This window comes from Triturus cristatus, chromosome 4_1, assembly GCF_964204655.1.
Source record: "Triturus cristatus chromosome 4_1, aTriCri1.1, whole genome shotgun sequence".
Classification (NCBI taxonomy): domain Eukaryota; kingdom Metazoa; phylum Chordata; class Amphibia; order Caudata; family Salamandridae; genus Triturus; species Triturus cristatus.
This window is the reverse complement of record NC_140585.1, coordinates 611,097,762-611,117,626: the sequence shown is the minus strand read 5'-3', so window position 1 is coordinate 611,117,626 and position 19,865 is coordinate 611,097,762. Positions and strand designations below refer to the sequence as shown.

General features: G+C 43.3%; 1 protein-coding gene across 3 annotated transcripts in view; it reads right to left on the bottom strand.

Moving 5' to 3' along the window:
• PPFIA2 (PPFI scaffold protein A2) overlaps positions 1–19,865 on the bottom strand; it is a 1,995,062-nt gene that overhangs the window by 801,552 nt on the left and 1,173,645 nt on the right. For all 3 annotated transcript variants that reach the window (XM_085652973.1, XM_085652974.1, XM_085652975.1), the window contains one exon: positions 6,752–6,865. In XM_085652973.1, coding sequence (XP_085509099.1) covers positions 6,752–6,865 — 114 coding nt within the window. The remainder of the gene's footprint in view (positions 1–6,751; positions 6,866–19,865) is intronic.

The window sequence follows — 19,865 nt, the reverse complement described above, 5'->3', positions numbered from 1 at the left end:
ATCTAGACTTTTCTGACACAGAGGTCATTAGAAAGAATAGATACGCTAAAACAGATAGTTTGATACTGACAGAAGGAGTTAAACAATGAGTTACAGATATAGTCACAACTGTTATGTAACCAACAGCAATGGGTGGCCGAGAAACAGTGCTAGATGACATAGCCTGATCACCAGAATGTTATTAAGTACCTTGCTGCTGAAATCCACAGGCATGGGTGGCCAGGAAATATGCTGGTTGACATGGGATCTCTTTGCTGTTCACTCGGCTTGATTGCCAGAATATTATTGGGTACCTTGCTACTGTCAGCTGCGGGCACTAAAAGGTTGGGGTCTGGTGAGGTTGCTAGGGCTTGAGCCTGAGCCACATATTGTGGCAATCCTGTAAGTGGACTTGAAAGAGCATCGTTGGATGACAGCCCCGGAATAGTTTGGCCTATGCAGCTTGCCCACACGTCCCAGCCTTATGGAGTTGTATCCAGGTGCTACCTCATACCACCCACCACCAACCCGAATGCAATACTAGGGTGATAAAACTCCCTATTTGAAGTGGTCCGCCCCCTACTTTCCTCCTGGTGTTTAGTTGGCTGTTCTGAATGCTGCATTGCTGTGAGTCAATCAACCTCTTCTAAAACCCCAAATCTATTTACTATTGGTAAGTTGTATAATAAGGGTCTGTGGGTCGATACCACCACCTTATATGCTGATGGTTCTGCTTCCACAACCCCTGTCCATGGCTTCTTTGTGCACTAATTGCTGATTCTTGTTGTGGAGTGTAAAAATATCCTAGCGGTTGAGACTGCATCTTGTCTGTGATGATTTGAACATAAAATGCTTTGTCCAGTCATAGGCGGGCGGTGGGTTAATAGAAGGAAAATCCCTACTTTCTTCCCTAGCATCTGTGGTGGGTTTATTTCAACCCCCCTCCCTTCTATTCCTGTGCCTCTGCTGGTTCAGAAAGTCTTGCTTGATTACCTTGCTGATAAGTGCTATGTCTCCACTCCTAATCTCATTTGTTGCCCTTTCGGGTTCGGAGGTGGGGATGGGGTTTTGGGCATATCGGGGTTCGGACCTAATGTCAGGTGTTAGGGTATCAATGTCAGCCTGACAACTGACATTGATTCCTTTCCCTGCAGCTGGTGCTAGCCTTCCCACAAAAGATACAAGCATATCAGACAGTTTATCTACCCGTGCTGCTAGGGAACTAAACTCACCTTTAACAATAGATCTAAATTGAACCTGCAAGTCCGCCACAAAGTTTGTTACCCATACTGGGTAGTCCAGAGTCGCTATCCGTGTTGCCTGTGCTTGTGATCGGTCCATCCAAGAACCCTCCGATGTTGGGCGTCCCATCATTAAGCTTCTTTCTCTTTGCACCCGCTCTGTGTACTTGTTTAGGTTTCCCAGTTTTAACAGGGACGGTATCGGTGGCCCCTTCACGCAGGTGGGATTTTGGTACTTCTCTCGCCTTAGCATTATCATCAGACTGTGGTGTATGAAGATTAGTTCCTGGGGCGAGAGTTGATTGAGGGGAGACCATACCAGACACGGAAAGATGGAGGTCAGGGGTAAGGAACAGCCACCTTCCGGTAAGTTCAATTTCTGTTGTCACTACACCGATAGCCCTCTGTAGCATCTTATCGATTGAGGTTGGAGGCACTGAGGAGACAAGCTGTTGTGGCACGGATTGCTGTTTGGAATGACAGGTCCGTTTCCCCATTATGTCAAGGTATCTAAATTACGAGAATGGTCACTTGATCAGGACAATACTGATCTATAAATATGCAGCTCACAGCAGCGCTACCCCCCGGGAATGGGGCCAGAAGCAGACCGAGTTGTTTAGGAGACCTGTTTACCTAATAGGGCAGATAAAACCACAGAACAAAAGCACAGTACCTTATGTGACCTGTTCCGGCCCAAAATCTCTTAGGGGTAGAACTTCCTGGGGCAGAAGTCAGGGGGGTGGCTCAACCCAGCCTCTTCCGGGCAAGGACAGGCCGCTCTTGGCCCTTGCAGGAAACCCAAGCTGTTAAAGTTGTGCCTCCGGGTGCAAAAGTGGCATGTGCACGGGTGGCGAGCTAGGGGTAGTAGGCTCCTTTCTCTCCCCTTTGGCGATGACGGGTGTCCCATGCAGCAGGAACCTCGAGCTGCTAAAATAGCACCTCCGGGTGCGAACGTGACATGTGCACAAGTGGCGGGCTGGCAGTGAGCAGTCCTGGGGGTTGTAGGCTCCTGCCTCTCCCCTTTGGCGATCACAATTAATTTGAGTGTAAACAGCATCTTCTCCCAATCTGAAGTTAGCACTTATTAAATATAATAAAGTAAGCCAGTGTTAGTCAATGGGAGAGATAGGCCTTACTACAATGAAAAATTACTTTAGGGCTTTTTCACTGCCGGGGCATGTAAAACTTAAACACACATGTCCTACTTTTTAAATACACCGCATCCTGCCCTATGAGCCTTTAAGGCCTACCTTACGGGTGCCCTATTTGATCTAAAAGGAATGGTTGAGGCCTAGCAAAATATTTTGTTTGCCAGGTCCAAACGGCAGATTAAAACTGCACTACAGGCTAGAGTGACAGAAGTGAGAAACGTTTTAAAATGAGTCTTTAGTGGGTGACACTATGAGTGCTGCAGCCCACTAGTAGAATTTAATTTACACGCCATCTGTACATGTAGTACCATTTACTAAATTAAATGTACCAATCAATTAGATGCCAATTATACCATGTTTATGGAGAGAGCACAGACACTTTACCACTGGTTAGCAGGAAAACGTGCACAGAATTCTAATGCCAACAAAAACGGGTTCAGCAACAGAAGGTAAAAGTCTGCGGGTGACCCTGCAAAAAAGGCCAGGTCCACCATTAATCTTTCTTCATTTTCTCTTGACAAAATTCTAAAAATTCAAGCCAGGATTGAAGAGCAGCCCTCCACTGAGTCACGAGAAATTTTGGACCTCCCATCTACTTCTATATAAACCTCTTCACTGTCTAGCTTCTCTACCCGGTCTCTGGACACCACCAAAGCTTCTATGGTGGCCATCAAATCAAGTTTGCAGTCCGACCCAGGACCACTGTATATACTTGCAACCTGGACATGATTTTTCCAGCCATCAAGTAATACATCTGGACCTTAGGCCTAAACTTTTTTATATTGATACTGTTCATCTTGCAAATGTAATTCAGGCATTGGGCTCTGAAATTATATTTTTTTGCTGAGGACACTCAAATTACTTCCATCTCTTTAATGGATATTCCATAGCATTTCTCAGAGTGTATGCTAGCTGTGGTTTTCGGATGAGAAACAGTTGTTTTAAACTTAACATTGCCAAGACTGAGATCCTCTTCTTTAGTTTTCTCTCTTCCATCTGGCATTCTTCTTGATGGCCCACTGACCATGGGCCATTACTCATCCCACCTACCGTCTCAAAGAACAAAGGCTTCTACTCTAATTGATATTAATCCTTTAAGGTTCAAGTTAATCACATTGCTGCATCATATTTCCTGATCCATGGAATGCTCAGAAAATATGTCCTTTCATCCTAGTATCTTTGGCAAATCAGTTTTACAGGTTCTCTACATGTCCAGGTTAGATTATGGGAACTCATTATATTTGGGTCTGCCAGACATTCCAGAACACCTGCTTCACGTCCAGAATTCAGCAGCATTAATGTATTCCCCTTTTTGAGAGACCTTCACAGGCTCCCCATCAATAGTTGGTGGTCTTCAAAACACGATCTTAAATACAGAGCATATCATCACACTGGTCCTAGGTATTTTAAATACAGATTTTGACCCGATGACCCATCTCGCCTTTAATATCAGACTCTGCTTCATATACATTTTGTTAGAAGGAGCTGTCCAAATGGTTGTTTAGTCCCTTTCGTTGCTGCTCAGATCTGAATTCCCTTCCTATCACCATTTGTGCTGCTCCCACCTTAAACTTCTTCAAGAAACAGCTTAAGACCTCATTCTACAGCTCTGCTAATTCCTGTCTATCCAGAGAGCTTTTTCTTTTCCTCCAGCAACAGGATGTCCTTTGGGTAGGAGTGTGCTTTAGCCACCTATTTCATTCAGTCATTTATTCATTAGTCCATTTCAGTTTACTTTGGTTTTGGAATTAGATACAACACACTAAAACCTGTGGGACTCCTGGCACTGCCATTGAAGGCCTGAGGGCTAAAAGCATGGCAATTGAAAACGTTTCTTTTTAAGAGATTTCCTAGAGTATAAATTCTTACAAATCATTTTTCACTCTTTAGGGAGGCTATTTCAGAGAGAAGGTAATCCTACACAGAAGGCTCCATTGCCAAGGTGGCATTGCAGACCTGCCGGATGCATGAACAAAAAGTATAGCATAGGGGGTGATATAGCTGCAACAGTACCAGCTGGAAGTCGTATGTTGTTCAGGGGATGAAAATCCTGCAGATTTCCTATCTAGACAACCTATACATCCAGAAGTAGCAGCACAGTAGTCAACAGCAACAAAACAGTACATGCAATTCGTCACAAGGGAGGAATGCCCAGAGTCCTAACCCTGTAATCCAAGCTACCAGCCGAGATGAAAGCATAAAGACTGCTGCCAAAGCCATCGGCCTGGGCAAATGGGTGACCTTCCTGGGTAAGTTGCACCAATACGATCAGACGTCAAGAGAAACCACGGAGCAACTGGAGTGCCAGGGCTAAACTCAGCACTGTGATTGATGGCCAAGTGTTCCGAGGCTGGAGAATTGTAGTCCTCAGGGAAATGCAACATTGAGTAGTTACCCTGGTGCACCAAAGACACCAAGGAATAGTGAAATCCAAAGCTCGGCTCAGGAAAACAATCTGGCTCTCAGGGATAGATACTCGAGTGGAAGAACTGATTCAGCAATGCCAGGCATACCAGCTAAATAGAAAGGCAGAAAAACCAGCACCTCATATCACTGAACCACTCCCCCCATCCAGCACATATCCCTGGCCACACAAAAGTATAGACTAAGGACTTTTCCCCATCAGGTGCCACATGCTCGTACTCATGGATGCCATCTCAATTCCCCGTTTTTGAGCTTGTATAAGCCTTTGAGCATGGTAAACCATAGATGGAGAAAATATTTGTGACCTTTGGGCTACTATTGGAAATCCAGTTAGTCAATGGACCCTCCTTTCAAGGGTGTGACTTCCAGAGTAACCTGGAGACCATCAACATCACTCACTGCTGCATCACCCCCAGGTGGCTTGAAGCATACGGCAACAGGTAGACGTTCATGCAAACACTCACACAGCCCTAAGTATCATGCTTGACCAAAGAGAAGGCCATTAGTAAATTCTTCATGAGTTCTTGAGAGCCTACCAAAATTCTCTGCCACAGTGTTCTTTGGGAGGAGAGTGCAAGATGTGTTCCCGCAAACTCTGCAGTGGAGTCCTAAGACATTTGATGTGACAGCAAACCACCATTTGAGAACCCGAAACAATTAAAAGGCCACAGTGAGAAGGTGCACACAATACAAGGCACTCATGAGAGGGGACATAGTCATCCTGAAAGAGACATACAGGATGGAAATCCCAGACCCTTTGTGAGAAAGGTCACTGAATAGTAGTACAGGTGAAGGAACCATGGTCACCACCAAAAAGGGAACTGAAATAGTAACAAGGAATATCTCTTGGTTCAAGAAGATAACCCAGCACCCCACCTCTAGAGGAGAGCCTACAGAGGTAACGCTGACCCTCAAGCTGAAAAATAGGATAAGCAGCTCCAGTCAATCCCTACCATGCGCGGTCCGTCAACCCCAAATCATTGAGGCTCAGCAAGGCTGAAAGAGGAAGAAACATCTACACTTCATGCTACCTCAGAATTGTCTTCAACCACCTCGGGCCGGATCAGCCAATGGTATCACCTGAGGCCAAACCCACAGCCCAACAAGAGACTCAGAGACTCTGCTAGCAGTGTTCCTCCATTAGCAGACTGAGTGGGAAGTGCATCACTGGGTTGTGGAGTCGAATAAAATTGGATGGGTATGTAGTAAGCTATCCGGCTGGAGGGACTGCAGCGTATGATGTCTACACGCCTGCAGTAACACAGCTAGACACCACCAACAAAAAATCCAGGGGCCTAGATCTAGGGGGGATGTTTGGGGTGTTACCTACCCCTAAAAAATGTATTCTGTTGTAAATAGTTGGGTACAAGTGCTTTCAGTCGGATAATGTGCAGTGCCTGTTGGATTTCACTTGGGATTTTTATATGCCCACGCTGGAAAAAACACACCCTCTCTATCGTCTTTGTTTAGAAGTTCTTAAAAAATGTTAATTAGTTTGAAAAATATTATGTTTTAAGTACCCCTAACAATACGCACTCCTCTCTTGTTTCACTGCCCGTTAAGCTCTTATGTCCTGCTTCTCATATAATGTGTTTAACAAGGTGTCCCACCATGATTGTTGGGAAATCTGAAGTCCACACCTCGTCCAATCATACTGACCAAGCTACGCCCCTGAAAATATTACCGGAGATACTGTTACTTCCAACACTGCTGATACTCAATGTACAATTCTTCGGACACTCACTCGGCTGCGGCTGGATCCAACACACCACAAGAGGTTTAGCAAATCAATCACTAAGAGTAGAACAGTCCAACTGGCCAACATTTTGAAAGTTAACCCTGGTAGAATGAACGCTTGATTTAAAGTCGTACCTGGACAGTTTATGCATCATTAAAGGGAAGTTGTACACAGCTATCACCTAGGCAAAAAAGGAAGGCACATGGGTTACACCGTACCTTGTCATGGATCTTTTGCCCGGATTCCAGCCCGTCCACATGCTCTTCCTCAGGACCTTCACCAGACACCATTTTCCTTTGAATGTGCGCATTTTGTTCCCGTAGAGCAACAATCTGCAAAACAGAACGAATGATTAAATGCCACACGCGCATTAACATTGAGTAAACATGAGATAGCATTCCAAGGTACAAAAACTGATTTTACATAGAAAGGACGAGTTTAAATATCATAGTAACTTATCACTTCTTTCAAAGTCCATCCACACATGCAACATTAAAGGATATCAAGGCTTAAAACAGGAGTCGGGACAGTACATGGCTAATTCCCATATTTTTCAAAATGCTTTTCCAGTCATGCTCAGAATCGACCTATAAACGTGACATTTTATATACAAGATACTAAACAAGTGCTTCTTGGTGAAAGCCCCTTATAAACAGGGAATCTGTAGCAACCAATGAACAGAAGCAATTTCTACATTTTTGCTGTTTTGTATGATCAGAAACAGAAGGCTTCATTATGGTGCAACCTGGTTAAAGTAATAGGAACATCAAAAGAAATAGAGATCAATATTAGTGAACAAGAGTCAGCATAGGGAATTAGCAGTTATTCTAATGCTGATTCCTGTTTTCGTTCATTGATGCTAGGGCAAGACTACTTGGAACCTTAGGAGTCGATGAAGAGACCTGACCGCCTGTGCGCAGGATGTTGGTGCGGCTCACACCGCGCAGTTCTCGTTTCTTGGCAGTTGGTCGCTTGACCAGTTGTTGTCTACTGCAATGCTACTGCTGTAGAAGCTGCTGATGCACACAAACATATGCCGCATCAGGAAGCAACATAATTGAAACTGGCTTGTGATGCCGAGACCTCAGATGCAAGGTCAACAGACCAGTCATCCAACGTCTGTGATACAGGAGCCATTCAAACACGTCCCGGATGGGAAAATCCAGAGCACGTACCCTGCAGGGTGTTGAGGAGGATTGCTCAACCACACAGAGTAGCACACAGGGTATGAAGACATTTATAGTGCAGTCAAGAATTGCTCAAGACCTTTCTTTCAACCATGGCTCCTGACGCAAATACATCAAGTAGACCAACCACCATCCTTCAGTGTTTCGTTCAAATATTCAACCCTTCCCCTTGAGCTACGCACTGGCAGCAGTATATATGAGTGTCATAGCATAAAAGTATTTCAAACAGTAATAATTAAAAGGTTATGCTTATGATGACAGATACGCAGGACTTTCTTGCCACTATTGTAGAACATAGCAGAGATAAAAACTAAATGTAAGAGTAAAATAAATGGCTCAAAGAAAAATCTTGAGATTCTTTTCAAATAAATCAAAAGGAGAGGGATCCAAACGATCTAGAGGAAGATCGTTCATTTTTTTGTCAGCGGCAATGAAGGAAACCCTGTGTTCAAAATATTTTTTAAATCTATGCCTAATGTGTGTTCTTCCTTCCCAACATACTGGTAATTCTAAAGGAACACAAGGTTTTTAAGATGCCCTAACGCAAACTGAGAAAATAACCAAAATATAGCTAAATTTCGTTTTTGTAAAAATGGGAAAAGTGCTGTGCAAGAAATGAGAGTACATTTTTCCTACGTTTCAACCTACTTACAGTTTATGGTACAGGCATGAAAACCATTGGTGATCCCAGAAAACTGTACATTTCTTAAAAGTAGACAGTTCAGCGAGGGGTCATTTGTGTAGATCCTTGAAGGTTTTTAATTGTTTGTCACAATGGGCAATTTATAAAAGCAATATACTGTTATATCTGAAAGACCCTTCTGGTTGAAGGAAAATATTGGGTTTGTAGGGTCCCCAAAAACAAACTATACCCAGAATTGAGCTTCATCCTTTAATCATTTTTCATTGTGTACCAACTACATAATAATTCATATACTAAAATATAATGAATAAAAAATGGGTATGGATTAAACCTATGTATTTCTGAAATGCTCGAAAGACACTGAGTTTAGGAAGAGTGGTTATATGTTCTCCTTTAAACTTGTGGCTGCCCATACTAGTATGTGTTTCAGAAGACATTTTGCCAAATGTCTTTGTTTTTACACACTGGGCTACATTTGGGAACTACAAATAGAGTGAAATCCAATTGATAACAGCACATGCTTTGCTATTGTGTCCTGCACGCCTCTCAATAAAAATAATGGTGTGAGTTAGCCTAATGCCTGGGACAGGAACAGGCCTAAATCGCAATATAGATGAAATCTTTCCTCTCAAAACAGACCCTTTATTTGCAATGTGGGTAGTTATGTATTTTGGGCAAGGGCTCTGCCACCACCCAGAGAAAACTATCAAACCCAGACATTGCTGAACACTAGACACCCAAGGAGTCCAGGCTGGTGTGTGAGCTGAATTGATTTCACAAGCTGCTTTCACAAGCAGCCTTCAAACTTTGGCTAAAAATTAGCCTCTTTTCCAATTTACCTACAAATGAGTTAAATATACACAAATATATCCAAAATATCAAGAAACATGTTTTGATGTAGGAAAAAGTCCATACCATGTACATAGCAGTAGAATGGAAATCATAAAACATTCCCCCAGAATGAGTCCTTCATATAATAGAAAAAGGCCTCAGCTCCCAAGGGAGTTCACATGGGCTGGTGGGGCTTGGATGAATTTAATTAAACTGAAAGATGCAGACAGTTTTTTTGTGTTGAGGGAGGAGTTTTTCTAGTGTTGTAAATGTGGTCACTGCAGTGTAAATAAGTCTTAGTCATCCTCTTTGACAGTAGTCAAACGTTATACAGCAGGTTGCAGATATCTGCAGTATCCAGGACTGTTTAGCTACCAAGCAACAAATTATGTGAAACACACAGGTCAGGAGACTATTTAGCACTGACATTAATAAACTACTAGACCAGATCTTCTTTGAATCCCAATTGAGTTCTGGTAATAATGCTTTCCTAGTCCTCAAATAATGTAAGCAACAGGATTGATTTCAAGTTGGCTGCACAATTAATCTGTAACCAGCACCTTTTCACTCCCTGTCACTATGAGAAGGAAACAGAGACTACAAACAGATTACAAGTGCCAGAGCATGCCAGAAACTCTAATGGTCTTGGAATCAGCCAGGAAACAAGATGTCGTTTCAGCTTGGTAACAAGGTCTAATTCCAGAAGGGACACAAGCAAATGTTTAGTCAAATATCCTAGTTGTTTTTCTGGAGGGTAATTCTTTTCTATGCCAGCTGGTACATAGAGAAGTGAGCCCAAATCTTCTTTGGAAGGAGATCAGGTTAGGATGACACTGGAGTGCTCAGTTAAAGCAACCCCTTGATCTCTCTATTGTGACTCACATTCACATTTACTACAGTGCAATGCAGTCCAAAGTCTTTGGGTCTTATTACTAGCTGGTGGCAGTCCGACCACCGCCACCACTGCGGGTGTGCCCAAAGTATTCTGAGTGCCACAAGACCGCTGGCTGCACCAGGATCAAGGATCCCGCTGCACCGGCGATCTGAAACCGGCAATAATATGTTGGCAGTGTCAATGCCGGCATCACCAAGCATATTAATAGTTGACTTTCCAACTCGCCTTTTTCCTGGTGGTGAGCCTACCATGAAAAGGGAGGCAACTGAGGGGCCCCTAACAGGACCTCCGCCAAGTCTGGGCCTGGGGGTGCATGCAGGGGAGCACATGTTGAGATCCCCTGGAATTTCATCCCCGTTCCTGTATGGTGCGGCATGCCACCTCTGCATTGTGCGGTTTGCTGATAAACCTCTACTATGAGCCTTACACAGCCGCCACCGTGCAACCGCCAAACCACCGCCCGCCCGTCCCGGATTGCATTTGTAATCTGGCTGGCGGGGGCACAACAGGCTTGGCAGTCTTCCTGTTGGTGCAGTGGTGGTCCTAATGGAATTCTCACAGGACACATATTGTCCTAATGAAAAAGGCAGTGGCTTCTCAAGGAGAGCAATAGCTCAATGTGGAGTGAACAATAATGTCATCCATGATCTTAACAAACATTCCACTGTTCACAGGAAGAAAATGTCAGAAATCCCTTATATCTAGGGGAAGCAGCATGTGTGTCAATTAAAGTCTCCAGAGGAAAGTGGGAGAAATGTTCATGTACACTACAGACCTTTCTTGCCATGTGCTGTCAGTGCACAACAATCTACTCGGACTAATCTCTGTCCTTTGTGGGAACACTGCTGCATGCTGATGATTCCTGAATGACTTTATGTTAATTCATTAATCTCAATATCCAATTCTGTCTTCAGTTGGGATTTAACTCTTTATTTATAATACATGTTAATTTTAGTTTTGCAGTTGCCACCAAACCAGAGACTAAAAAAACAACGTATTTTTATTTACGATGGTGTTAGATTTGGCCTTTTAAAATGCCAACTCCCTGGTCAGCAAACCATTTCACGAGAAACTGGCAGACAAACAGGAGAAAACACCATGTTTCCTATCCCCACCTTCACAGTCGAAGTAAGTATATGAAGAGAGAAAGGCAACACAGGCAGCCTGTTTACAGTGCAGTGGGTTTCACAATGAATTGCACTCTCCAGTGGCAGCCTGTTTATATATCATAATATTGGATCAATCACACACTTACAGGAGCAGCACTAGAAACTGAGGCATTACGTTCTGTTCTGTTGGGTGCAGTCACCATTAGAGGCATACAATCATAGTATGCAAAAGCAGAAAAAAATCCTCAGGGTTCTCATGGGAAATCAAATGTATTAAGTATACAATGCCCTGTATAATATTGCAGATGCAAGTTGACTTGAGAGAAGCTTCTGGGGGTGCAAACAGGCACGGCAAGAACACTGTCTAGTGTTCTGGACTGATTGAGATGAAAGTGTGGGAGGTATAATGCAAAAGGGGAGCCCCAGATACTTCCACATAATACATATAAACCAGAAAGTGAAGGGTGTATCCCAAAACAAGCAGTCACTATGCCCTGCTCCTCAGTGCCCAGTAGATATGTTTTTTACAAAACATGCTAATCATGTGGCATGCTTCATCATTGGACAGAATTTGTGTAAACAGGGCCTTTCCCACCGTTTGCTTACACATGATAAACACATAATTCTCTGTGAAACATAAAATTCATCTATGATATATGCACAATACAAGTGCTTTGACCACACAGTGGAAATCACTAAACTGACCATAACACCTAGCGAGCAATCACTACATGAGGACACGGGTCAGATGAAGAAGTAGTAAGCATCATAGAATAAAGGACTTTGAAAAGCAGTAATGAACTTTTCATGTGCGGGAAAATTACACCAAGCTAAATACCTTCCAACTAATACTGTCAATAAGCAAGAATGAAGGATTTATCCAATATCCACAGAAATGTTACATAATAATTTGTAAAAATAAATAAAACATTGTTTACTTCTTCACAGAACATGTACAGTTCATTTACTCATGGGGAAAACTCTCCTAATAGTTACAGAGTCTATTCATTGTGACTTTATCATAGTGCACAAATTTAGCCCATTGAATTCTTGCTTTGGTTAAATATAATTTATCAAAACTAAAAACATAGTTGAGAGAAGGCCATGACATAAACCACACATGGAGATGTGCAGAGTACATAATGCTATTAAATCTCGTTTTTGAGGCAGGGAGGGACATCAACCTCTACTCAAGGCTTCTCCTTTCTTGAGCAATGGCTCCCCAACAATGGAAATAAATAGCATTTTCAACCTGCATATATATTGTATCTGCTATAGGGGTAAAAACAAATGCAGCCCAATAACTCATGGTTTTTAGTTGAACTGTGCTATTTAACACACAGTCTAAAATGTATTATTACAGTACAAAGGTCAAATTCAGGTTTATACCACAGTGCAGCAAAACATCATGATAAACACATTGTTTGCTGCCTCACAGATGATATTTTGCAAAGGCTTAAACAGGAGAATATTAAACTACTCTCCCAATGACCACGAGGTCTCTTCAATGTGTTTTTACCTAACTGCACACATTTAACCTTTGTATGTGGCATAAACCATGCATGCAGATCCATAGTAGTGCCAATATTTTATTTGTGCAGTACAGTCACACAAAGTGGCTTCATGGAACCTTGAAGGAATGTCAGAAACAATAGAGGATCTTCAGGGGTCAGAAAAGCTAGGCAGTGGACACTTTAGTTATACAGGGGCATTTTAAATGTATGCATGTTAAAAACATATCTAGCTGAGCAAATGCTCTCAGAGAGTTTGCTTCATATTAAAACCAAAAAAAACAGATGTTGAACTCGACGATAATAAAGCAGCGAGTTATTCCTAACTTACCAGTACCCACTACACGTGCGAATTGAAGTAGATGAGCTTGAAGTGCGATATATTTTCGATAGGAAGTCAAAGAAGGAATCTGAAACCAGGCACAGCGAGATTCCTGCCGCCAGAGTTTATGTGAGTGAACTTGGTTCGACCTACACACAATCTATTGTAAAAGTCAGGGGCGGCAAGAACTGTTCAGAGGGGTTCACCTTTGTTTGACATGGAAAGAATCAAACGCAATACAAACAGACATGCATCAGTATTAAAATGCATACACTAAGCAACACACTGTCTTACTCCTCAGGATAGCACCCTTGCATACCAAATGTAAAATCAACATGAATCAGCTCAAGAGTAAAAGTATTCATGAAGCGTCAATTAACGCTTATGCCATGAGGGATACAGTGCATATATACAAGAACAAGAACACAGGAAATACTGTCCTACACCTTGAAGCTAGTCATAGCTAATACCAATTTCAGTAAATGCACTTTTAAATGATTCACACTTATACAAGGAACACCGGCTACTTGAACTAATTGTAACTATGGGGTCTATTATGATGTAGGGCGGATCGCCACTGCCCGCATGGCTGAGAGCACCGCCCGCCACAATGCTGGGAATAGAGAATGCCACCGCCACGGTGGCGGTGGCATCCTAATTGCCGGTGCGGGACCACCGCACCACTGGCGGCCGGTCCCTGCACCGCTAGGGTGGCGGGCGGACGAAAGTCCGCCTGCCATCCTAATTGGCCCCCAAGTCTTGGATGGAAACCCTTAAAAGAAAAGAATAGTGGCATTATATATATAAGTTTAAGTTATTAAGTGGACAGAGTTACAAGGGCAGCTTTGGCAATCTTCGTTTTTTCCCAGGGTACTGGATTTAGTCTGACCCACCGCATCCAGATCCAGCAAAGGTGCCGCTGCAAAACAGCAGTCCGTGACTTCACGGAGGAGTCTAGGGTCACTGCACCCGCGAATTCAGGTCGGCCAGATTCTGGAATGAGGAGAGCCCCAGAACTTAATATTTTACAAATTAAGCACTGCACCCCTCCCCATTAGAGCTAATAGCTCCCTCCATTAAATCAGACGGAGATTGTAAACCTGGCTTTTCAACTAAGTTCCTCTGAGACAGCACAGCTTTCCTTCTAGGGCGTCTGGATACCCTCGCATATTATTAGCGTGCCATAAAAAGTCCGATAACCTAACAGCCATAATCAAGAGAGCGAGACATATTAAGATTTGTATCTGAGAGCAGAACGCTGGGAGTGAATTACATACTTGTGCTGCATGTAAAAATATAATTGATTTATAAAATGTTAAATATTAAAGGACAGCTGAAATTAAAAACATTGTGTAAGTTGTGGATTGGGTGGATGGCCTTGCAAAGAAACTTTACAGTTCAATAAAACTATTAGATAAGTTACCAAAGAAAGTAAAGGTTCGGTTAAAATAGAAAATAAACACCATCACAATAAGAGAATAAAACAATTGAGAAACGTTCAAATTAAAAAAGTCCACTTCCTTCCCTAAGCTCCTTAGTGTTGTTTTGAATACTGTGACAATAAGTGCATTTCTAATTCCTGTTTGGAAGCTGCACATATTTCTTTCTTCTGACTAGCTAAATATATTATTTATTACGATTGTCCTTTCCACTGTTTTAGTACCTTTAATGCATCTACTTTCTCCTAGAGCCTCCTTAATTGCCCCCTCATGTCATCTTCATCTCTTTTCCTTGCGCGCTGGCATTTTTTGCTTCACATGCATGATTCATGAGTGTTGGTTACTTGGTTACAGTAAATTTCGTGTTCTGTCACGGCAAATGAAGCAACCACAAATCATGTTGACTAACATGTGGAAGAACGCATGTGCTACATCTGTACAGTAAGACTGCTTGTGTCTGTAACTTTGTGGTACATGTCATCTTTATTCAATGGATCCCTGAGCAGAGGGAAAAATGCATGTTTCAAGCTTCATTCATTCTTGAGTCCTCTTAGTAGTTCACGTTGTGGTGTTCCCTCATGGGTACAAAACTAGATTTTGTATTTCATGTATATTTTCTGTTGCAGCTGTACAACCGACTAGACTTACATGCGTGAATGATATGAAACTTAGTCATGCAAATGTAGGAGCCTTTTTGATTACTGACACATGTGGAAGCAACGATTTAAGATGTGGCTGAATTCCTACAAAAGTAAGAAACTAACAGTATACAAAATCAAAAATATTATTCTGCACCTTTAGTTCCCGCCCTTTTTAAGACGATACAGTCTTAAAGGACAGAGGAATAGAAACACTTAATTAAATGAAATGTCTTATTTGGATTCTAGCTGGGTGAAAGGGTCTTGGAGACAAATGGTGACCATGGGCCCATTTGGCACAAGTGTAAAGAAAAGAATTGTAAACCTGTGGGGCATACCTAGCTTTGAATTATATTTCAAACTTGTTGGAATTCAACTAGAATTCAAGGAGCAGTATTGCAAACCCGTGACAGTGCACATACAGTACAGAACACTACAAATAATAGCATACATTCAATGAGAAACCCGCCGTCAGACTCAGATGATGAGAGGGGGGGGGAGGAAGGAGTCAACTCTCCTTGACTGAGAGAGAGAATAAGACAGCCACAGTTCTTTCGTTAAACTGTAGAAGGGACCATCAAACACACAGAATGGGCCATCGAAGACACAGACCGGCTACTTCACTGAACTGAAGAGAAGAGAATCAATGTACAATCCAGCAGGCATGATGCACGTTGCAGACCTAGATCCTAAAAACCAATTTATATGTACATGGAATGTCAAACGGTTGGGTACAAAATAAAAAGAGGTCTTGTAACGGCATATATCGGGCACCTGAAGCCAGATGGAGTCCTTTGACAAGAGACCCATCTGAGGGGAACCCAATGTCACTTCCTAGCCCAGGGGCGTACATCATGTTGGCCCATGCGGGGTTCATGTCAGGGTCAAGGTGTGTAGCAATTCTGATCCGGAAAACGCCTCCTTTCAAAGTACAGAGGTCATGGATCGATCCATAAGGGACTTATGCAGTAGTTCAGGGCCTTTGGGGAGGACTGGATGTCACTATCATTAGTGTTTACGCACCCCGCGACTCCAACAATCCACTCTAAGCAAAATCATCAACATCTCCCTAGAAACCGAATCTTCCCTTCATATCATTGGGGGAACTTTAACAATGTGATGTCCCCATACCTAGACAGATCAGGGACAACACCTCTCACAACTAGAAACACATCACTAGCCTGCTTTCTGGACACGGTGGGGCCATCAGACCTTTGGCGCCACTTTCACTTACGCAAAAAAAGGCTACTCCTTCTATGTGGGAATGCACAAAGTAGTGGCGTAACAAAGGCCCCCGCAGTGCGGGGGTCCACGAGCTCTGTGGGGCCCGAGCTCTGTGGGACCCCCTCAGCACAGTACACTGCCCTGAGTGATCATGAGTAGGTCCGTAGGGGGGGCCATCCGTTTACTTTGCAGGGGGGCCCCCTTAAGTTTTGTTACGCCACTGGCACAAAGTATTTTCCAGACTGGATTATGTCTTCACGCCAGTGGGAGAAGTGGGAACGATACACCAGGCAAAATACTTAACTAGAGAGCTGTCTGACAACTTCCCGCTTTGGATCTTGATTGGGCCGAAGCCCAGAGGGACCAGCAGGCAATGGAAACTGAATGCTTGGGAACTACGAGATGAGAGAACACTATGAGAGATTCGTGTAGAGCCGGATCTCTGCTTCTTAGAAAATAAAGACCTTGTTGATTCAGCAGTCGTTCTGTGGGAGGCCTACAAGACGGTAATATGGGATAGGGCACACATTTTATTGCTTTAAAAAAAACAAAGAAAGCTGTCAGAGAAATAGTAGATCTGGAACAGAGGTTCATAAGGGCAGAGGCTGTGAACGTGAAATTGATGACTCTCCTGATTCTGAGACAAGTTGAGGCCCTATGAGCTGAATATATAGCGCTGGCTACTAATGAAGTGCATAATCACATGCTTGCCATGCACCATCATCTCTATGATGGAGGCGACAGATCTGGGAATCTGTTAGCATGGTTGGGCCGAACTGAAATGGAGATATGATGGGTGCATCAAAATGAAGGAATGGAGGGTGACTGCTATGTCACCGACAGCGAAATTTCAGGTGAGTTCACAAAATACTATGAGGCCCTTTACAAAGACCTCCCCTTAGCATACTACAACCAAACTGAGGATTACCTGGCAGAAATAGACATACTGACCCCTCCCCACTGAGGACCACATTGCTATCGAGGCAGATATCTACCTTGCTGAAGTCCAAGATGCTGTGGCTCAGATAAGTTCAGGCAAGTCTCCGTACCAATTGTCTCCCGGGTAAATATCCTGGCTTCCTGCTTGTTTTAAATTATACATGGCATCCCGAGAGGAAGGAATCCTCCCACCTGACTTGCGCAGGGCCATGATTGTGATAATACATAAAGCGGTAAAACCTCTTACTGAATGAGGATATTACCTACTGACCAATCAGGCTTTACAATTGGATGGCAGAGGTTCAGTCAAGGCGAGACCAAAAAGAGCTTTGGTCCGCAGTTCTTGGGCTGGGTGGGTCTGCTCTATTAGGACCCCACCGCAGCAGTGTGGGTTAATGGAATACTAGCAACAGTGTTCACCATTAGGAGAGGAACCAGTCAGGTCTTCACCCTATCTCCCCTCCATTTTGCCTTAATCTTCGAACCACTGGCATTTATAGTTCACGCACAAACAAACATTAGAGGCTTTGAGTTGCAAGGATCCCGATCGGCGAGGAAACAATCTCATTATACGCGGACTATATCATTATATACATTACCCAGCTGAAGGATTTGATTCCTACAGTGTTCCAAGTCTTTCACCGCTATGGGTCCCACTCTGGATGTACAACAAATTGGAATAAATACGTCCTTGTCCTTGCTGGTGGTCACCTCGACTTAATAGGTCTCCCCAGGAGGCTATGAGTGAATCGGTAGGGATTCCAGTACTTAGGAATTTATGCCACGTTGGAGCAGAAGAGGTGCACATAACACAATGTAAAGAAGGTCATTGGCAGACGCTCCCTCAATGAATGTGCAGGGCAGATATATTTAAAATTATTACCATTCTGAAAAACACTTATGACAGAATACCCGATGATGTGTTAGTCAAAATTGATGATGAACTTACTAATCTCAATGGAATAACATGCACCCTAAAATAATTCTTCGGACACTGCAGCGCAATTCATATAATGGTTAACCTTGGGTGGAGTTCGCGGAGTTGCGCTATGTGAAACTCCGCAAAGTGGGAAAAAAACTCTGCTGCGCTACGCGGAGCTCTGCAAGCGGCGGAGTGCGATAGAAAAATGCTGTTTGTGGTGATTTCACAGTGCCGGATGCTTGTCCGCACTGTGCAATCATTGCGAATGGCACCATGCACAGCGCAAGCTTTCTTTTTCTGCCGTTCGAGTAGATTTTTACTCGAGCGGCATCTTTCTCAACGGGAACGGGCAGTTTCACAACGCGAGCGGTCGTGAGCATACGCGACCACTTGACATCTGGGAGAGCTGTACCTAGTGTGTGTGTAGGTGTAGAACCAAGAATCCCCCTAGGATAAAACCAACACCATTACCTGGTGTGAGAGAATGAAGGACCCCATTCTGGTCTCGAGATGGACACCCCGCAAGGGATGTCAGACCACTGTGTGATGGAGTGGCTGTGTGCAGGAACCTCAGAGTCTCGCGTCAGTATGTCAGCATGGAAGTCTTTCTCCTCTGCCCACCCCAGCAAAGATATGGTGTTTATATACCCAAAAGGTACCCTCAGGGGTTCTACCTTGCTGTGTCATGTCGACCGAGGATGATGAAAGGGATGACCCTTATACATAGTTATTATGCAGATGATGGTAATCCTGCTGTGATTCTGAGAATCCTCATGCATAATTAATGAGGCTAGTTTTCCTTGAAAGCCACATGACATTTTATGCAGGACCTAACTAGGTAAAAGGTCAATACTAAAAACTGTTTTGTAGTCACTGCAACGCATCCATTACATTGCATGTCACTACAACGCATGACACTACAACGCAGGCATTAGATCGCATGTCATTACAATGCTTACCATTACAATGCATAGTACCCCTACACTATCCAACACTTACCTTACTGTTGCACCCCCCGGAGTTAGAATAGTCATTTTTACCCCTACACTACCCCTACACTATCCAACACTTACCCTACTGTTGAACCCCCTGGAGTTAGAATAGTAATTTTTACCCCTACACTATCCAACACTTACCCTACTGTTGCACCCCCTGGAGTTAGAATAGTCATTTTTACTCCTACACTATCCAATACTTACCTTAAATGCAATGTAATGGTATGTGTTGTAAAGGTGTAATGTGATGTATTGGAATGCGTTGTAAATGTAGTTTAAAAAAATGTGTTGTAGTGGTATGAGATGTAAATGTATACGTTGTAAAGGATGTTGCGATGTAAAAACTGCATTGTAAAGGCATGCGTTGCAAATGTATGCGTTGTACGATCATACATTCCACCTGAAAGTATGATCCCCAAATTCAAAGTAATAGTCAAACAAAGTGTAAGAAGTTCACAAGGGAGTCGCACAGTTCCTGGGAGGGGGTGATGATGTTTTTGGCAGCTGCGGGGTTGGAGAATTCCTTTACTTTGGTGAAGAGCTCCTTGCTGTGGTTTGTGCTGGCTTCAATGCGGTCTGTTAGGGTGTTCTTCTTTGTTTATTTTAAGAGATGGTGTTACTGGTTGAGGCCTGTCTTTAAGGTGGTGTAATCTCCTGTCTCTTTGCTGGTGCACCAT